Genomic DNA, 21,105 nt, shown 5'->3' on the forward strand with positions numbered 1-21,105 from the left:
CAAGTATTGACATTGCCACCAAAGGGATGTGCCCACTCTGGCAGCATTTCCTGATCCCATGGAAACTCTGTCCCAGAAATAAAAACAGAGCTCAGCTCACTTGGAAGGGTCCAACCCAAACCCCAGCCCTGCCTGGCCCAGCAGATCTCACATTGAACCATGGAAATGCAGGATAACATTGCTAGCTCACAATTCCTTATCTCCAGCTGCTTTAGAGCTAATTAAAACCACCTTCTTAAAAAAATTAATAATTTATGCTGATCTCTTCAATGTAATTATTAAAAACATAATTCAGTTTCGATTCCACCAACTCATATTTCATGGGGTTGCTCTGCATGCCTGAAAAATTTCCCTGAAAACCAAAATGCAAATTCCTTTCAGCTCCAAACCACAGTGCCACCAGATTGAATGTGCCAAACTAAGTCCAATAGCTGGGAGGAAACTCCAGAAGGGAAAAACAGGAGGGAGAGACGTGACTAAAGCAGGCTGTGGGAGAAGACAGAACTCCTGCTCAGGAGAAGTGCCTGGAGGCTGGAACAGCAGAACCCAACATCACCTGGGCAACAAGAAAAGCTTTTTGGGACAGGAGGTGTTTGGTTGCCTCTAATGAGGTCAAACCAGCTTTGCTCACACGTGCTGGAGGTTCTTGTTTGGGAGCTGGAGGAAGTGGGGAGGAAGCAGCAATCCCACAATCCTGCTCCATCACCAGCTGCCAGGGCTGCATCACCCATCTGCCTCTCTGGGAAGGCTGTCTGTGAGGAGGGAGCTGGCAAACAGCTCTGGAAGAGGGCACAGAGATGGCACAAACCCCACTGCCGGCCAGGGCTGCACACACACAACCTGCTCCAGTGGGGGTGTTCAATATTTTCTCTCAGGGAAATTGATAATTTGCTTTTTTTCCCAGCAAATGGGAAGATGTTCAACATTTTCAGTGGGGATGATCAACATTTCCCCTCAGTTTCTGCAGGGAAATTGATAATTTGCTTTTTTTTTCCCAGCAGCTTCTCCAGATACCCCCAAATCCAAGCCACTCTCACACGCCTGTTGTGTTGCTCGTTTTTCCCACTCCCATTCCTCCCTCACTGCTTGCAGGCAGGGTTTTCCCCAAGTCTTGAATTTGCAATCCACACCTTTATCCTTGGGGTTTAACAACCTGCACAACCCAAGGTTCTGCCCGGAGTCAGCAGCCGACAAATTAGTCTGATGGGAATGATGTCTGTGGGTGTGACAGGATTTATGGCACCCAGACAGTGACCAGACCATGGAGCACGTCCCCACAGGGCCACAGAGATCCCTGCAGGCAGCTGAGCATTCCCAGGGGGACAAACACCTCAGAACTGAGATGAATTTCCAGGAAGGAGGGAGGGAAGACACAGAGAAGCAAAGAATCAAGGATGGAATTCAAAAATTAGGAGGCAGCACCATGGTCTGCTCCAAGGCAGGCCTCACTTGCTCCAGGTTGCAGAAGCTGTTGGGATCAATACCGAAAAATGCCTAAATCTCATATCTCCCCAGAAAAAAAGGCTCAGAACAAACTGAGGCATATATTTTAAGCAGTAAGAGTCCTGAATGAGGATTGTTCCCTGCCCTGAGCCCCAGTGCAGGTGCTGGCAGCCCTGGCAGGCCCCGAGGAAGGGATGAGGCCATTCCCAGACATGCACAGACTGGGAGGCCAAGATTTGTGTTTATTGACTTATAAAGCAAGAGCTGAAAGTAGGTCACAAGGCAGGACACCCCAAAGGTGGGGAGAGCCATCCTCCAGCCCCTCCTTCCAGGAAGGCTCTGCCTGATGGCTCTGCTGGATGGTTCTGCATGAGCAGAGCTGGATTTTAATGAAAAACCAGAAATTGTTCAAGCCCCAGGCTGCAATGCTCTCTCCCATGCAGTTCAGCACTCGGGAAAAAAGGAAGATTTTCACACCCCACTTCCTGGGGGCCCCAGGCAGGGGTATGGAACCAACCCTGCATCAAAACTGCACCAAAAACCAACCCCATGTGCAGCAAAGCGAGATTATAGCACCAGATCCAGCAGCACTCACAGCTTTAAGCTATTCTTCCTGAGTGTCCTACATAACAAACCCAAACAAATTAAGGAATGAGTAATGAATAGGTAGGAGGTGGCAAGGCTTGTTTTGGTTCATGAAAGGATTCCCATCCCTTGCTTGGAATCTAAATTAGATTCAATTTAGATTAGAGTGAGGCAAGGCCAAATTCCCCTGATGAATGAGTTGCTGCAGTAAATCACTCAGATTTTGCAGCCATTCTTCAACAAATGTGTTTTTCTTTTTCCTTCCTCTCTTTTTGTTTCTGATCCTGCCAGCCCCATGCCATGGCCCTGCTCCCCTGGGTTGGGATATCCCTTTTTATCTCCCTCAAAAAAGGGAAGAACTAATTTGTTGTCTGCTAGGGAGAGAAGGTGTTCTTGGCCTGATAAGTGGATTATCTCCCCAAACAAGCTCTGTAATGCAACAAACCCCACACACTCACAAAACCAAAGGAATCCATCACAACCAGGGATGTGACATCCACAAGTGAAAGCTCCCTCTCCTGCACAGCACACCCAGTGCCAGTGCAAAAATCCAGGCAAAATGCACAAAATTAAATCCATATTCAGGCTTGCTGTGGCTGCAAATTTATCTCTGAACCCACAGCAGCATTTGTAGGGTCACAGTATGTGCATGTGATTCCTCTTCCAGCTGAAAAGTCATAAGAATCTAATTAAAACTGAAACATTTTAACTCTTTAAAATTGAAAAGGGGACATTAAATCACGAGTGCAGCATGAGAACACCCCTAAAAAAGATGGGAATTGGAGAAATGGAGTCACTGTCCCCCAGGAACTGGGCCCTTCTCAGCCTTTTTCCATTTGCTGCAGCCCAGGTTTGGGGTTTTTACCCTGCTGACAGGCACAGATTATCGCTGGAGATGTCAGTGATATCAGCTACGAGATCCAGCCCCTCTCAGGAGGAACCAGCAAGGTGGAGCAACTTAAAATAGAAACTGGGCTGAAACTGTCCAGCCTGTGAGTCACTCCCAGAGGAAGGCAGGCAGGTGTAAATCACCTGCTCATCCAGAGCCCTGGGCCTGACAGATCTTCCAGAGCCACTTGGTGCTGCAGGAAAGGGACTCAGCAATCAAAAATAAAAAATAAAATAAAATTAAAAAGGGTGTCCAGGAACTGATGTGCAGCTCCTTCTCCGTGGCTGGGGGTTTTATGTGGACCCAAAGGCTGCTGCTGGCAGTTCTGGAGAGCTCCTGGATCCCAATTTGAACCCACAATCAAGGGCCTGAGGTAGCTGAGATGGTTTGGCACAAGGCAGGGACTTCTCCAGGGATAATCTCTCTCTCTGATGGAACAAAATGAAGCTGCTGTATTTCACTGGCCTAGCTTCCTTTGGAACCACCCTGATTTCTGCTTCATCCTCAGAGAAGCCAATTTCACACAGGGCAGCTGCAGAAACACAGAGCTTTCATCTTTAGTGCTTACCTTGTGCTTGAACACGCTCCCTCAGGCAGAGCCAGCCCATTCATCATCCTGATGAGAAGAAATACCCAGAATTACTTCTCAGAGTACAAGACAATTCCCACAGGACGGGTAATTTATTAAGCCCGATTTTCTTTATGATGCAATTTTCCTTTTCTGAACTTTTTCAAAGTTATTTTACCACCATGTTCCAGCCTTTGTTTCCTGCTAGCTTTGCATATAATTCCTCCTTTCTGCTGGTTGGTTTCACATGGTGAAATTATGCTCATTTTGTAGTATCACTTCAGGAGCTGAATAAAATCCTTCAGGGTGATTCTGAGAGACAGCAATATCTGAATGCAATGCTGATTTTGTGCAATAACCTAACAAAACCAGACATTGTTCCAAGGAGCTGTTCTCTTGAATGGATGCCCAGAAACTTCTGAAATTATTAATCTTAAAATACATTGTGTTAAAGAGTAATCTGCTTCCAAATGATGCAGCAGCCTCAACTCCTACATGTTGGGAAGCCAGTGCCAAGCAGGGTAAATTTTCAGGGTTCTGCAACAGCTAAATTGAAAATATTATTGTGTGCACATGAAATATGAAAGTATCTGACTTCTTTTCCAAGGAAGAGAACACTACCTCATGTATTTGAATTTGCTGTGATTACAGTTTTCATAGGAGAGAGGAATAATGATAATAATATACAAATTTTGGATCTTTTTTAGTCATCCTCTTGCACTCTCTGTGTTGCTCTGCAATTTCAAACAATCCCAAGGAGCTAAGGATGGAGTTTATTATTGCTGAGTTCATGCATGGTTCATGTCCAATAAATCCCTGGGTCAGTGACTGAGCTGTGCATGTCCCCAAAATTAAATGGATGTCAGCAACAAGGGTGAAAACTCAAACACTGCAACCCTCGTGGCACAAGAGCTCACAGGAATTAAGCAAATTTGAATTTGCTGTGATTACAGTTTTCATAGGAGAAAGGAATAATAATAATAATAATAATAATAATAATAATAATAATAATATACACATTTTGGATCTTTTTTAGTCATCCCACTGCACTCCTTGTGCAGTTTCAAACAATCCTAAGGAGCTAAAAATGGAGTTTATTATTGCTGAGAAGCTCATGGTTCATGTCCAATAAATCCCTGGGTCAGTGACTGAGCTGTGCACGTCCCCAAAATTAAATGGATGTCGGCACCAAGGGTGAAAAAACAAAAACCTCGTGGCACAAGAGCTCACATGAATTAACCACTGTTTGCATGGCTTTTAGGGCACTCTGTGAATCAGGATCCCAGAGTGCTGCACGTTCCTCCCCTCAGAGCTTTCTGAGCTCAGCTGCCTTTGAGGGGATGAGTTTTGGGAGTTTTGGGAGCTCAGCTGCTTTTGAAGGGATGAGCCCATCCATACAGACCCTGCTGTCACACATTTGATCCAACCCCGCATTTTCCACTCACCCCAAATGCCAGCCTGTCTCATTAGCAGAGAGGGCAGGCTCCAGAGGCAGCCTGGGAGCCTGCCCATTTCTCATTTGCATTTCAGCACTGCTTTCATATTTGCAGAGTGCTGTGCAAACACCAATTACTGCCGGGAGGCAGCGGGGCTGATTAACCCCAGCACGGCTGCTGGGACCCTGGGATCCAGATTCCCAAAGAACTGCAGCTCCATCCCTGCCCTGTGACTGAATAACCCCAAACAGCTGCAGCTCCATCCCTGCCCTGTGACTGAATAACCCCAAACAGCTGCAGCTCCATCCCTGCCCTGTAACCCCCAGAACCCTCACACTGCCCTGGGAAGGGTCTGCAGGCAGAGCCTCTCAATAATCATCCAAATTGGCACCCAAAATTCATCCAGGTTGGACCCTGATGCTGCATGGAGCTTTGCAGGGCAGGCTGCAAAGCAGCAAGGAAACACCACAAAGCTCATTTGACAGGATAACTCAGTAACCCTCTGCTTTTTCCCTATTTTCCGAATGTTATCAAGAACATAAACATCTTTTGCACCTCACAGTCCTTCACCTTATTAAGCTCAGAGCATCTCCTGTAATTTGCTTCTCTTTTGACTCCTCTCTTCCACTCCCAAAGCCATAAATAAATATCAAGAACATAAATATCTTTTGCACCTCAGAGTCCTTCACCTTATTAAGCTCAGAGCATCTCCTGTAATTTGCTTCTCTTTTGACTCCTCTCTTCCACCTCCAAAGCCATGGGGCATTTATCCCAGGGGAGGAACAGCCTCCTGCACACTGGGAACCACTCAGGTCAGACCCAGCACCAAAAGGACTCTGTTTGTTTTCCCTCTTGGCAAAAGAGAGCAGATTTAGATTGGATATTCAGAAGAAATTCCTCCCTGTGAGGGTGGTGTGGCTGCCCCATCCCTGGAAGCGTCCAAGGCCAGGCTGGAGCAGCCTGGGATAGTGGAAGGGGGTGGGATGAGATTATTTTTAAAGTCCCTTTCATCCCAAACCAGCCTGGGATTCTATTTTGGCTCGCAGCTCCCAGCAGAGCCACTTACTCATCACAAAACTTCGGATTTGGTGACACACAGGGAGCCTTTCATTCATCCTTAGCTCTTCCACAAATCATCTCACCCCAGATAAACTCGAAATATTTGACTCTTGGAGCAAAACTTGATGGGATTTGCCAGATCCTCTTCCAGTAAAAGCCAGCATTAACTGCAAGTATTCCTGCAGCAAAGCAGAGTGACCAGCACAAGCTAATTCCCAGATAAATGTGTTCCCAGGAAGGCCAAGGAGCCCTCATGCTCCTGTCTGGGGCTGACTCAGACGTGTCTGAACACAAAAACCAAATCAAAACTCATTTTAATATTTAAATTGTGTCATCTGGGCTCATCCCTACGCATTTGCTCCTCAGGACAGGATTTGTCTGCTCTCCCCTTCCCTGGAGAGTTCAGGCTGCTCCAGGGGTGATTATCACATCCTCTCCCTGCCAGGCTGCTTTCCTACACTCCTGCTCCTGTCTGGACACAAAAACCAAATCAAAACTCATTTTAATACCAAAATGGTGTCATCTGGGCTCATCCCTATGCATTTCCTCCTCAGGACAGGATTTGTCTGCCTGCCCCAGAGCAGCTCTCTGCTCTGCAGTGCCCTGGGTGGACAGAATGCTCCAGGGGTGATGATCACATCCTCTCTGCCTGCCTGGAGGGGCTGCTTTCCTCCTCTTGGCTACAAAGGCAACCTGAGTGATGAGGGCAGAGTTAAATTAGATGAGCTGCACCCCATCCCAGGCAGTTCTGAACCCATGTCCTGCAAATTAAATGTTGTTTTGCTCTTTTAGCAGATTAACATTAAATTTGCTCTTTAGCAAATTAAGTGTTGTTAGAGAGCCCAACACAGCACAAAGTACCACGACTCCATCAGAAGGGTGCAAGAGAGATTTATTACAGCAACATGTTGCTTTTATACTTTTTCAAGATATTTACATTCACTCAGCGTACACATTCACTGCCCATTGGTTACAAAAAAGTTCTCAGTGGGTGACCAAGGAGCCACATCATTCTGTGAGCCAGCTGGAGTCTGTATCTTCCAACTTGCCCTCCTTCATCACATCTCCATGGTGACAGCCTTGGTGTCCTCCTCAGGAGAGATCCGGGGCTTTGCTTATCATCAGGAGGACCTTGCTGGCTCACCAGAACAGCACAGAATGTCTTTTCTACAGTTAAGCTGGCAAAGGACACAGAAATCAGGCAGGGAGGGGTCAGGGCTCATTCTTTCACTGGTACCCTTGGATGAGGGTCACACAGGGACAGGACCCAATTCCCAACCTGATTTCACTGCCTCTCCAGGAGCCCTTTCTCTGTCTGCAGAGTGGAGATGATGCTCCCAACGTCCTCTGCCAATTCCTCTTTGATTTACTGATGAAAAGATCCCCAATCCTAACACAGATGTTACTTCTTACTCACCATGGCCATATTAAAATGCATTTTTTTTAACCATTATAATAAAAACTTGTGACTTTCCCCAGCTGAGCACAGTAAAAACAGATCCCACAGATGTGACATATAAAACAAAGAGCTGCAGGGAGAAAAATCTAAACCCAGCTAACCTTTTCTCTTTAACATTTCACAACACAAAATGCTTCACTAAAATAAGGCTAGGAAACACTGAGGCACACACTGCAGCTAAAATTTTGCACTCTTTGTGGGTAGAAGAGAACTACAAAATTATCCACAATATTCTGAGCCACATCCAAAGCCAGGCAGGCTGAAAATCAGGGAATTCATTGCTAGCCAAGCCCCCAGCCTGCAGCTTCATGCATTTCTTACTGAAGTGAATTTATTCCAGAGTGCATGGGGGCAGGTGGTTGGACTGGTTCTCTCAAACAATGCCTGCTGGAAATCACAGCCCAGGCCATTTTCCCAGGGGGAAAGGAGGGGAAAGGTGAGCTTGGATTTTCCTGCAGCACCAGGGGCCTCAAGGTAGAAAAAGAAAAGGGAAAACTGCCCAGGGACGGGGCCAAAATTGAAAATGGGAAGGGAAAACTGCCCAGGGATGGGGCCAGGTCAGGTTGGCACAGCTGGGCACAGCTGGAGGCTCTTCCTTTCTTCCCAGCTCTCGGATATGGTTGCAGTTTATCGCAGCCCTGAGACACGTGAAAAGTCTCTGTTTTGGCCCGTGTGTTCGAAGAATGAGTCAGAGCTCTTCAGTTCTCAGTCTCAAGGTTGTTTATTGTTTCTTATCTATAAAAATTTTTCTCCTGCCCTGCCGAGGTCCATCCAGCAGGACAGTTCCAGGCACCCTGACTGCTCCCATGGCAATTTTATCTCTTTATATTGCAAACTACGTATAACATGTTTACAATTACTTTCTAATACTTATCACTTATGTTAAACAGTGAGTTTCTATTCTAAACCAATCCCAAAGTGCCACCATAACAGCAGAAGATGGAGGTAGAGAAGAAGAAGAAGAAGGGCTGGACACGCCCAAGTCCCTCCATCTTGTCCCCAAAACCCCTATTCTAAAAACCCCAAAATCTACTTTTTCACCTAGTGATAATTTTATTATTACACCACTTAAACTTCTGTGGCTTTCAGGCCTTCATACAAAGCTGGTAATTTTCTCCATGGGTCATAATCAAACCCCCAGGTGTTCTGGGCTGTGTGCCAGGGTCTCTGAGCCCCCTGGCAGGGTCCTGGCACTCTGGACACCCAGAGGGATGTGCTGAGTTCTGACACCCAGCCATGGCAAACACGTGGGTGGGGCACCTCTGCCACCTCCCAGGGCACTGGGAAGGAGCTGGCACTCCAAGGGAATGGCATCCCAAGGACATGGCACTCCAAGGGCATGGCAGGGAGCTGGCACGCCAAAGGAATGGCACACCAAGGACATGGCACTCCAAGGACATGGCATTCCAAGGACATGGCACTCCAAGGGAATGGCACTCCAAGGACATGGCACTCCAAGGACATGGCATTCCAAGGACATGGCACTCCAAGGGAATGGCACTCCAAGGACATGGCATTCCAAGGACATGGCATTCCAAGAACATGGCACTCCAAGGACATGACATTCCAAGGACATGGCACTCCAAGGGAATGGCAGGGAGCTGGCACTCCAAGGGAATGGCACTCCAAGGGAATGGCATTCCAAGAACATGGCATTCCAAGGACATGGCATTCCAAGAACATGGCACTCCAAGGACATGACATTCCAAGGACATGGCACTCCAAGGGAATGGCACTCCAAGGGAATGGCATTCCAAGGACATGGCATTCCAAGGACATGGCATCCCAAGGACATGGCACTCCAAGGGAATGGCAGCCTGGATCCCTTCAGCTCTGCCTTGGGACCCACAGCCCCCAAAACCTCCAGGGAGCTGTTCCATGGTGAAAATATTTGGTCTTCCAGGCAGGAGAGGATTTTCCCTGTGAATTTCTCCCTCTCATGGCACCAGCCCTTTCTCCACATCCTCGTTTTACCTTCAGCTGCTGATGTCCCACCCCAGAGTGTGGCACCTCTGCATGCCCTGGCAGCCCCTCCACGGCTCTGGCAAACACAAAACAAGTTTTTCTTGACCCCAAGTATTTTCTGCAGCAGGCCAAGTGCAAGTGCAGGCAGGATTTCACACTGGGCTGTGCAACAGACTCATGTGATCCTCAGATTCCAGAGGGAAAATGCTGTTTGCAGGCTCACATCACAGCCCACTTGTGCAACGCCTTGAACTGCTTCAGGGCCATTTTCTCTGACCCCAGGAGCCTTCTCTGAATTTTGCTCAAGAGCACAAACGTGACCATTGCAGTGACAATGGAATTTCTTGAGGATAGAATTTCTAGAGGGTGGAATTTCAGGAGGAAATGCAAATGAAAAATAAAATGCAAATAGTCAAAAATACCTTCTCAGAAGGTATGAGAGAATGTTTTCCTTCCTTTCCCTTGGTGGCAGCCAACAGAATTCCACTGTGATCATGATAATGGATGGGAATGAGAAGAATAAAATTAAAACAATAGGAAAAAAGGAAAGAAAATAGAAAATAGGAAATAGAAATAGAGAAAATAGAAAAAAAGAAAATAGGAAATAGAAAATAGAAATAGAGAAGATAGAAAATAGAAAATTCTATCCTCTAATTTCTAGGGGATAGAATTTCTAGAGGGTGGAATTTCAGGAGGAAATACAAATGAAAAATAAAATGCAGGTAGTCAAAAATACCTTCTCAGAAGGTATTGGAGTGAGAGAATGTTTTCCTTCCTTTCCTTGGAAGCAGCCAACAGAATTCCACTGTGATGATAATGGATGGAAATGAGGAAAATAAACATAAAAAATAGGGAAAATAGGAAAGAAAATAGGAAATAGAGAAAATAGGAAATAGGAAATAGAAATAGAGAAAATAGAAAATTCTGTCCTCTAATTTCTAGAGGGTAAGATTTCAGGAGGAAATACAAATGAAAAATAAAATGTAGATAGTCTGAAATACCTTCTCAGAAGGTATGAGAGAATGTTTTCCTTCCTTTCCCTTGGTGGCAGCCAACAGAATTCCACTGTGATGATAATGGATGGGAATGAGAAAAATAAAATTAAAACAATAGGAAAATAGGAAAGAAAATAGAAAATAGGAAATAGAAATAGAGAAAATAATAAAAAATATGAAATAAAAAATAGAAATAGAGAAGATAGAAAATAGAGAATTCTATCCTCTAATTTCTAGAGGATAGAATTTCTAGAGGCTGGGATTTCAGGAGGAAATGCAAATGAAAAATAAAATGCAGATTGTCTGAAATACTTTCTCAGAAGGTATGAGAGAATGTTTTCCTTAGAAGCAGCCAACAGAATTCCACTGTGATCATGATAATGGATGGGAATGAGAAAAATAAAATAAAGAAAATGGAAAATAGGAAAGAAAATAGGGAAAATAGGGAATGGAAAATATAAAACAGAAATAGAGAAAATATGAAATATGAAATATATAATATATAGCATATAACATATAATGTATATAATATATCATATATCATATATCATATATCATATAAACATAGAATATAAAATAAATATGAAATCTGAAATATAAAAACAGAAATATAAAATCTGAAATATAACATATAAAATAGAAAATAGAAAAAAAGAATAATAGAAAACAGAAAATAGAAAAATAGGAAGGAAAAGGGGAAACAGCCTTTTCTTGAAATGCTTCCATAGATGCCTTCTATGCTCCCTGCTCTGGGAGCAGCTCCACAGAACGCACACACTTTCCTGGGAATGCAAACCCACAAAAAGAGCTTGAAACCCCTCATTCCTCAACGTGCCTCACTTCCTCCTCAACCCCTGCCATTGTCCCTTTGCTCCCTCCTGCAGTGCTGGCGGTGCCAGGTGAGGCTGTGCCAGCCTGGCACCCTGAGCCAGCCCTGCCAGCCCTGCCTGGCTCTGCCCGCTGCTGTCGCAAGCTGTGAGCCAGGATTTTGGCATTCCCAGCTGAAACCCCGGGCACCTGTGGCCCGACAGAGTGACAAGTTCAGCGGGGTGACACGGCAGGACATGGATGGGGACGGGGCTGGGGTGACCCACATCCAACTGAGTCAGCTTTAATCCTTTCCAGGTCATGCAGCTGGTAAACATCTGGCTGTGGCACCTCAGCCACCTTCCAGGGGGAATTATCCTGCCAGGCTCGTCCTGCTGAAGCAGCTGGGAATTGTTTGTGCAGTGGCATTGGTACAGTGACCTGATTTCCATCACAAAAACACCCCCAAAAACCCACAAAATGGACATTTTATAGCAAATCTTTGCTTGGTTTGGTTCAATTGCTTTAGAAATTGTTCGTGCGGTCACATTGCTGCACTGGATCGTTTTTCATACAACAACACCCCCAAAAAGCCACAAAACTCAGATTTTAAAGCAAATTTTTGCCAAATAATGCTTGGTTTGGTTCAATTGTTTTGACAATTTTGCAGTCACATTGCTGCGCTGACCTGCTTTCCATCCCAAAAACACCCACAAAAAAGCCACAGAACTGAGATTTCCTAACCAAATCTTTGCTTGGTTTGGCTCAATTGTTTTGGCAATTGTGCAGTCACATTGCTGCACTGATTTGTTTTTCATACAATGACACCCCCAAAAAGCCCCAGATCTGAGATTTTATAGCAAATATTTGCAAAATGCTTGGTTTAGTTAAACTGTTCTGTCAATTGTGCAGACACATTGCTGCACTGATTTGCTTTTCATACAAAAACACTCCCAAAAAGCCACAAAACTCAGATTTTAAAGCAAATCTTTGCCAAATAATGCTTGGTTTGGTTAAAGGGTTTTGTCAAATGTTTGTGCAGTCACATTCCTGCACTGACCTGTTTTCCATCCAAAAAAACCCCCAAAAAAGCCACAAAACTGAAATTTTATAGCAACTCTTTGCCAAATAATGCTTGGTTTTGTTCAATTTGTTTTGGAAATTGTGTAGTCACATTAATACACTGACCTGCTTTCCATCACAAAAACAGCCCCAAAAAGCCACAGAACTGAAATTTTAAAGCAAACATTTGCCAAAATAATGCTTGGTTTGTATCAAATATTTTGGCAATTGTGCAGACACATTGCTGTACTGATTTGCTTTTCATACAAAAACACCCCCCAAAAGCCACAGAACTGAGATTTCCTAAGCAAATCTTTGCCAAATAATGCTTGGTTTGGTTCAATTATTTTCTCAATTGTTACTGCAGTCACATTGCTGCACTGACCCGTTTCCATCCCAAAAACACCCCCAAAAAGCCACAGAACTGAGATTTTAAAGCAAATCTTTGCCAAACGACGCTCAGTTTGGTTCCACATGAAATCAGGAGGTAATTCTTGCCCACTCAAAGTGATTTTTTTTTTGGTGATAAATGGATGTGGCTCTTCCAGAGTCTCGATATGGACAATTTGCTGACCACTATCAGTTGTTTTCAGATTGCACCAGGGGCTGGAGCAGCCTGGGGCAGGGGAGGGGTCCTTGCACACGGCAGGGGGAGGATGGGACGAGCTTTGAGGTCCCTTTGACCCCGAGGATTCCAGGATTCCGTGGGGCTGGCATGGCTCAGGACACATCACACATTCCAGGGCTTTTACAAGCCCGGCCACTTCCTCCCCTGCCTGTGCAGAGGTGCTTTGGGGTCAACACACCCCTGAAAAAAAAACCCCATTTTCTCTTCCTGTGTGTCCAGCTTCGGCTGCACAGGAGGCCAAACTCACATCCTTGTTTTTACCACCCCATTTTCCTGATTGCATACCAAAAAATTCCTGCCTGTGCCAATTTCCAGGCTGTGATGCCTGTCAGGAATGAGGCAGGGTGTGCTCTGGAGCAGCAGATTCTGACTGCAAATCACTGTGAGTTCCTCACCCTGCACATCAGATAATATTTTAAAAGGAAAAGAAAATTACATATATTATATTATATTATATTATATTATATTATATTACATTATATTATATTATATATTATTTTATACATTATACATTATATAATAGATCAAATATATTAAATATATTAAATTAAATATTTATGATATATAATATGTAATATGCGATATATAATATGTAATATATATTATATATTATATAATATATATTATATATTGTATATTATATCTCATTTCATATATTACACATTATACATTATACACTATATATTATACATGGCATTTTATATATATTGCAGTATACATACTATATATGTATTTATATATTCTATATAAAATATATTATATATATTTATATATACACATATATATTTACACATATGCATACATATATACATATACATATATATACATATATACATATATATACATATATATACATATATATACATATATATATATATATATATATATATATATATATAAAAATTTAACCTGAGAATGATCAAAGCATCAAGACAGCAGCTGTTTAAAAGACTGGAATTTACAAATTCCTATAAATCATGAAATCTTGGGAATATCACCATATTTAAACAAAGAAGTTCTGTCATTTTGCACCAATTTCTTGCCCTGGCTGCTCCTGACAGCTCCAGGAAGTTACAAGGAGGAAAATCAATTTTCTTTACTGTTTTTTAAAGCTGTATGAATCCAGTAATGGTTCGTATTTAGGAGCATGAGGAAGCAGGAAGATAAAATATTAAGAAGAGTAAAATAGTCCTGGATGCTGTGACTCGCTTGTGATTTGTTTTTCTTCCTCACTGACAGAAAACATCGACAGAAAATTGATTCTCAGTGAGATTCCCTGCAAGAAGAAATGCGCAAATTCTGATTTTTGAACTCTCTTTGGGCAGGCAGCAGCATCCTGATCTATAAATTAAAGACAGCCATGACTTTTTGATGGCCTACATAAAAATGTTTAAAATAAAATGAAGCAGCTTTCAACATCAAAAAAGTGGAAATATTGCTGTAGAAACCCAAAAACTCTCAGCAAACAAGGTGAAAAATGAATCAGTGTCCCCAGGATTCACCAGGGGATGGGAAGAAGTAAAGGCAATGTGGAAATATGTGGAGATGAAATACTGAATTCCACCTGTGCCATCCCTTTGTGGTGTTCAGAGCCCAGCTCAGCTTCAAGAGGCTGAGGGAAAACTCAAATCCTCCTGGAAAACCCAAACCCTGCCCTGGAATGGCCTCAAGCTGAGGTGGCTGTGCCCGGTCTGCAGGGACGCCAAGTCATGATGGCATTTATAATGGGGTTAGAGCAGGGTTCAGCATTTCAAATGCCAGCCTGAAAGCTGGCAATGAAGCCCTTGGCTCCTCAGCATTTCCCATTTATCTTTGATTAACAAAAATGGAGAAATTAGGAGGGGAAAAAAGCGGAGAAATTCAGGTTTTCAGGTAAAATTCCCCCTGTCGGAGGTGAATGCTCAGACAAGGAGTGGTTTACCTGAAAGCTGGCAATGAAACCCTTGGCTCCTCAGCATTTCCCATTTATCTTTGATTAACAAAAATGGAGAAATTAGGAGGGGGAAAAAGCGGAGAAATTCAGGTTTTCAGGTAAAATTCCCCTTGTCAGAGGTGAATGCTCAGACAAGGAGTGGTTTACCGCCAATGCCCAAATTACCACTGTCCAAACATCATTTAAGCTTTGGCTTTATTTGGCTCCTGGGAGGTTTTTACAGGTGCTTGGCTCATTACTTGTGGCCTCTGAATTATGGTTGAACATCTTTGTGTTAAATTAAGGAGAAAAACAGGGAAGATTTAGCGCTTGGCACTTAAAGGGAAGGGGAAAAACAAAGAAAGGGCAGAATTCTTCTCCTGGGTAGTGGATGGACCCAGAATAAATCCTCAGCTCCTTCCATTTGTGTGACTCTGGAGAGTTCAGGGTTGGTTTTACCCTTGGCCTTGAGGGAGGGAAAACAAACAAACAAACAAGCAAAGAAAATCAAAGAAATAATTTCTCTGTAGAATCGCAGGATGGAAGCAACATTAAATCCCATCCCATCCCATCTGGCATGGCAGGGACACCTTCTCAGGTTGCTCCAAAATCCATCCAGCCTGGCCTTGGACAATTCCAGGGATTCAGGACCAACCACAGCTTCTCTGTGTCACCCTCCTAGGAAAGAATTCCTTCCCAATATCCCATCCAAACCTCCTCTCTTTCAGTTTGCAGCTACTCCCCCTTGTCCTGTCACCCCAGAGCATTGCAGAAATTTTCTTGCTGGTTCGCTTCATGCACAGGGAGGTCACAATGGGGTCACCCCAGGTCTCTTCTGCAGAAAAAAAGCTGAATAATCCTCATTTTCTCATCATCCTGGAGCCTCCTCTGGCCTCGCTGCCACAGCTCCACGTCCCTCCTGTACTGGGGTTGCACTGCGAGGAAGGTGGCAGGGATGTGCTGGGACACCGAGGCAGATTCGGGCTCATTTTGGAGGAATTTGGGGAATTTTTCGGGAATTTTTCAGGAATTTGCGAAGGAACCGCTGAGCGCAGAGAGCCGTGCGCCCTCTCCCGGTCGGCCCGGGAAGTGCAGCGAGCGCGCTCCACCCCCGAGAAAAGCAAATTAAAGCAAAATTAAACAATTTTTGCAAATTTAAGCAAACTTTAACAAAATTTGGCATCCATTTACCTCCCTCTCTGCGGCTTCAGGTCCTTCCACCGCTCATGTTCGTCCTGCTTCATCCAAGACGTGTAAAGAACACAACAAAGCTCATCAGGCAGAGGCAGTGCATTCTCCCTACTCCAAAATGCTTTACAAACATTTACACTTTTACTTCGAAACCTGAAGGAATTTGACAATCTGAGCACTGGGATCAGCCCCCACGAGTTAAGAAATGTGGCCTCCCTGTGCTAAATGCCATCCAAACATTCTCCTGGCTGTCTTTCTTCACATAGGATCCAAATTGGTCTCAATTCCAGTGAATAGATGGGAATAATAAATAATTCAGACTAAATAATAATCCAGAAGGGCCAGTTTATTTTTCTAGGCTGATCTTTAGGAACCAGCCCAATGCTCACTCATTCTCCCCCCTCACCTGTGGCTGTTGTGACACACCAGGAGCACACGTGACAGTCCCAGCCCTCAGGTATGTTCCTCTCAGGACATGCCAGGTCTTGCAGGGTACGGAGCAGGATTTGGTTTTGGAAAGAAATTCAGCCTGGGTTCACATCTGGGCTCTGTTCCCAGGACCTTTTCAGCACAGCCAAGTGACAAAACACAAATTCTGTCGTGACAAGTGACCCCAGCTAACAAGGAGGATTCCAGCTGTCCAACCACCTCCTGTTGGCTCAGGAAAAACAAGAGAGTTGTCTTTTTTACAGCGCTCCTCATCCTTGCTTTGTAAAGGGCCAAAAAAAAGCCCTTCAGCTGACAGACTTAATGGAATTTTGGCCACAGAACTTTAACTCCAAATTTGCCCTTTGAACTTGGCAGCTCCTCACAGGTGGTTTGCCAGCAGCAATTCCTCTGTCGATCCCGAGCCACAGAAGTGTCCACAGAGACTTTCCCAGCTCAGCTCCCTGGCCTCGGAGCACATCCTTCAGCAGGCAGATGTGTCAGGACAAACACCCCGTGAGCAGCAGCCTTACCCGGTGCTTTGTTGCCAAACATTTCCCTCATTTGCATTTCTAACGTTCCTTCCCAGGCAAAGCCATCACCGTTTATGGAAGGCAAATGCAAAAAGTGCCCAAATGACCCAGATAAACGCCCTGAATCACAAACCATTGCTGAAAAGCACACGGTGGTTGCTCTCATGGATCTGTGAATTGTGGCATGCACATCCCTGGGTTAGAGATCTCAGCGCCCAGTTCAAACCTGCAGAAGGGTGAAATGTGCTGGGTTTCACATTTTGCAGCCCCCTGCTTTTACCCACAGCCCTGATGGCGTGGGAGCACATCCCTGGAAGGCATTTCCCCATCTCCAAGGCCACTTCCCATCTCATATCTCCCAAATTCCAGGCTGAGCCGTCCAGCTGGATGTCAAATACTCTCACATTTCCTCTCCATCACCCTGCTCTGGCTCTGTCCCAGAACAGAGGGGAGGATCTCAGTGCTGATATCACACAACACAGGTTCCCTGCACGCAGCCAGCTCACCCCTGCTTTGCTCACACTCTCAGAGGTAGGGAAATGTTGATATTCCAGGCCAAAACCCAGCTCTGAGTGCATCAAGGAGCAGAAACTGAACACGAAACCTTTCCAGATCCACTCCTGCACCTTGCGCAACGTCCCAGGGTCAAACAATTCCGTGGAAAAAGAACAACACACACAAACTGTGGAGTAGGGGCAGCTTGAGGAAGTCTGGGACTCCAATTCCCACGAACTTGATTTGAATATAGATTATTCCTGCTTTTATTGAGGTAATCGATGATGTCTTTTGGATTTTCCCCTCTGCTAACAGCTTTTATCTGTGGTTTGATAAAGTTGATTGATTCTCTCCAGCCACGCGTCATATCCCTGACCACAACTTGAGTCATTCTCTGCTGGCACCACACAGTATCTCCAATGGATTTCAAGTTTATGGATTACATAAAATTCAAGACTATGACAGCAAAGATTAAAGGTTATAATATTAAAGACCAAATGTTGTTGATCAGCAATTTAGATGTTAAATTCTGTGGTGGCACCACACAGTATCTCCAATTTCAAGTTTATGGATTACATAGAATTCAAGACTATGAGAGCAAAGATTAAACGTTATCGTATTAAAGACCAAATGCTGTTGATCAGCACGTTTAGATGTTAAATTCTCTGGTGGCACCACACACAGTATCTCCAATGGATTTAAAGTTTATGGATTACATAGAATTCAAGACTACAACAGTAAAGAGTAAAGATTATTATATTAAAGACCAAATGCTGTTGGTCAGCACATTTAGGTGGACGACAGCAAAGTTTTCCCCAAATAATGTCAAACTACAGATGACCATTCCCTGTGTTTCACTCAGCTTTTCATCAGTTCAGCCTCAGAGGTGAAGAAGCAGTTTTGCTCCCAAGTGATGAGACCAGCCAGGTACCAGAAGTGTCACAAATGTCATTGTCACTCCTGCCTGGAAGCTGGTAACTGGTACAAGAACTGCTCAGGTGAGTGCCCTGCTGGACAAGCACCAGGAAGTTCATTCACTTCTCCCAGCTCAGCATGAGGGTGGAAAACACACGAAATACAAGGCAAGGATTCAGAGTGAAGTCCAAGCTCTGAAGCTTCAAAAAGAACCACTCCACTAAATCCCTGCAAATAAGGCAGGAATTCATCTTGGAGGGGCCTCAGGCAAGGAGAACATCACCCGGGCAGGTGAGACAGAATGGGCAGAGCCCTCCTTCAGCCCAGGATCCTGAGGGGAGCCTGGAGCTGGAAAGTCTCTGGAGGAAACTCCTTGCTTCCAGCAAGATGAATAATACACCTGTTCCCTACTTGTGAGCAAACACTACAAAGGAATAATTAGAACCTATCTGACCTGAAACCCACATGCCCATTACTGTGGTATTTTTCCACCTACTCCAGGTGAAACAGAAGATGGGCTGGACCTGGAAGGGGAGGGGTGGAGTGGCAGCCCAAGATGCTGATTTATAAAGCTGCAGCAAGCAGAGCTCTTTCTCCACAGCCTTGGGACAGGGAGCTGGTCCTGCCTGGAGGATGCCGAGGTGGGAGCAGCATTCCAGCTAACACCTGCTGGAACAGGACAGGGACCCAGCACCTCGGGGAGATTCTGCACTCCAGCACTGCTCTGAGCCACCACAGACCCCAGCTGGGCTTGGGCTTTGCATCCAGAGATTTTTGGCTTTTGATCCAGAGGCTTTGGCTTGGCTGCTTCCCTCCATCAGGAAAGGAATAAACTCACCAAGATGCTCAAGGTGGGTACAATGCCCAAGGAACTGCCCCTTGTGCTTCTTCCTAAGTTTTATTTTGTGGATCTATACTATAAGTGCAGGCTAAGTGAAAAATTGAATTCATACCAGACATGAACAGTTTGCATTCTTGAGAAGAATTCTTGGACTGGCTGAGCCAAAAATCTGAGATTTTATGAAACTCTGAAGGTTAAAGGTTGACATAGGTCATGCTTACAAGTGAGCAATAGATTTTACTGACTTCATAAAATTTCTTTATTTTTCTCTTCTATCTGCTAAGTTCTCCCAGCAGAGAGCTGTTGCTTTTCCTGGTTTCTGTGCTCTATAGAGATTTGAAAAGCTGAACAGATTTTTTGGGCTGGAGAGTTAAAGAGAGGAGAAGGAGGAGGAGGAGGAGGAAGGTGAAGAGAAAAAATCCCAATAGATAAAACAGATCATGAATCTTCAGCATGGCAGAAAAAAAATCAGAACTTATAACAGGCATGCCCTGTCTTGGTTGTACATCACCAAGCAAAATCAAGTGTTTAGGAATAATATTTCAGTCTTTTAAGTGCTCAAACTGCTCAGCAGCTCTTTGCTTTCCCCTTCATCAATAGATAACATCAAGATTTAAACACTCCTTTGGTTACAGGACAGCTGAGGATAAGATGATAGATTTGAGTTCAGAACAGTGTTAAATAACAAGATATTCCAATTATTATTGTTTTTTTCTTGCTGTTTCTATTATTTAAGCTTTCTTTATGCTATGGAAAGTTCTTCCCTCATTGCTGAGATCTCTCAGGAAGCCAAGCACTGGCTTTGTGCTTTGTCCCACCAGGGAATATCCAGGGGGGCTCTCCTGAACTTGTGGGGTTTAATCCATAAGGAAACCTCTGGAATGGGGTCACCAGTGGCTCTCCCAAGGCCTGGCATGTCATTTCCAGGATAATTTGGGAGCTGGAACGTTATCATTAATCAGTGGCACGGGAGGGAAGTTTGCCCTGCACACTGCAGAGTTAACCCAGGGCTTGGAAACAGCACAACCCCCGAGTTATCACTGAAAGCAAAACATTCCCTGAGGTGCAGCAGCCTCCCTGGGTCAACAGCCCAATATTCCCCTGCCAAAAATAAGGGAATTGTTGGCTAAATCCCTGCCAGGTCTGAGCTCTGTGAGGGCAGAAACACAGCAGCTCCTCCTTGGCATTCAGTCTGGTGTTTGCCTCCATTCCTCACCTTGATTCAGTGCAAATATCTATTGCTAAGTATTAATTGTAATTAAAATTTGAATCTTGAAGTTATGGGTCTGAAAAGCTCCAGGAACAAGCAAGTTCTCAATGGATAATTTTCCCCTCCTCTTTCCTTTCATGAATATTTTGCTTTTCCACCGATCTCTTCTTGGAGCTGATAAATAAATGAATAATTTTCACTGCTGAGGTACTGAGCAGTATTTTCCTACACTTGTTTTAGACCATGAGCTGCAGGAAGTGTTGTACATTCCTAAAGCAATCCCTGTAATTTGCACCTGATAAAGTCCTGATCACAATCACAGTAACACAAACTGGATGGGTCTCTGGATAAGACAGGAAAAAAACACCTTAAGCAGCCAGGAGAAAGTGACAGCAGAAATTTGTAAGTTGCCTAAAAAAGTAGAGCTGCAAAATTTTGACTTTTTTGTGGTCTTTTACAGAGAAGGTCTGATGTTTACTCTGTTGAGATCTATGGGACAAAAGATCTGCAGAAAACAGAGATCGAAGATGAAGAGGAGAAGCACAAAGACCAAAAAGGCAACAAGAAGAAAAAGAAGGCAGAAGATCTGAAGAAAGAACTGGACCTGGTGAGTGTTGCTGAGCCTCCATTACACATTCCATGAAATCCAGGGAGTGTCCTGCACTGAAAATCCTGGCACAGGGAAG

At 44.3% G+C, this 21,105-nt stretch overlaps 1 protein-coding gene across 1 annotated transcript in view; it reads left to right on the plus strand.

Moving 5' to 3' along the window:
• ATP12A (ATPase H+/K+ transporting non-gastric alpha2 subunit) overlaps positions 1–21,105 on the plus strand; it is a 54,214-nt gene that overhangs the window by 11,912 nt on the left and 21,197 nt on the right. Inside the window, exon 2 of the mRNA XM_054292858.1 lies at positions 20,874–21,026. Coding sequence (XP_054148833.1) covers positions 20,874–21,026 — 153 coding nt within the window. The remainder of the gene's footprint in view (positions 1–20,873; positions 21,027–21,105) is intronic.

This window comes from Melozone crissalis, unplaced genomic scaffold, assembly GCF_028551555.1.
Source record: "Melozone crissalis strain CALT ecotype California unplaced genomic scaffold, PUWL_Pcris_2 ptg000120l_1, whole genome shotgun sequence".
Classification (NCBI taxonomy): Eukaryota; Metazoa; Chordata; class Aves; order Passeriformes; family Passerellidae; genus Melozone; species Melozone crissalis.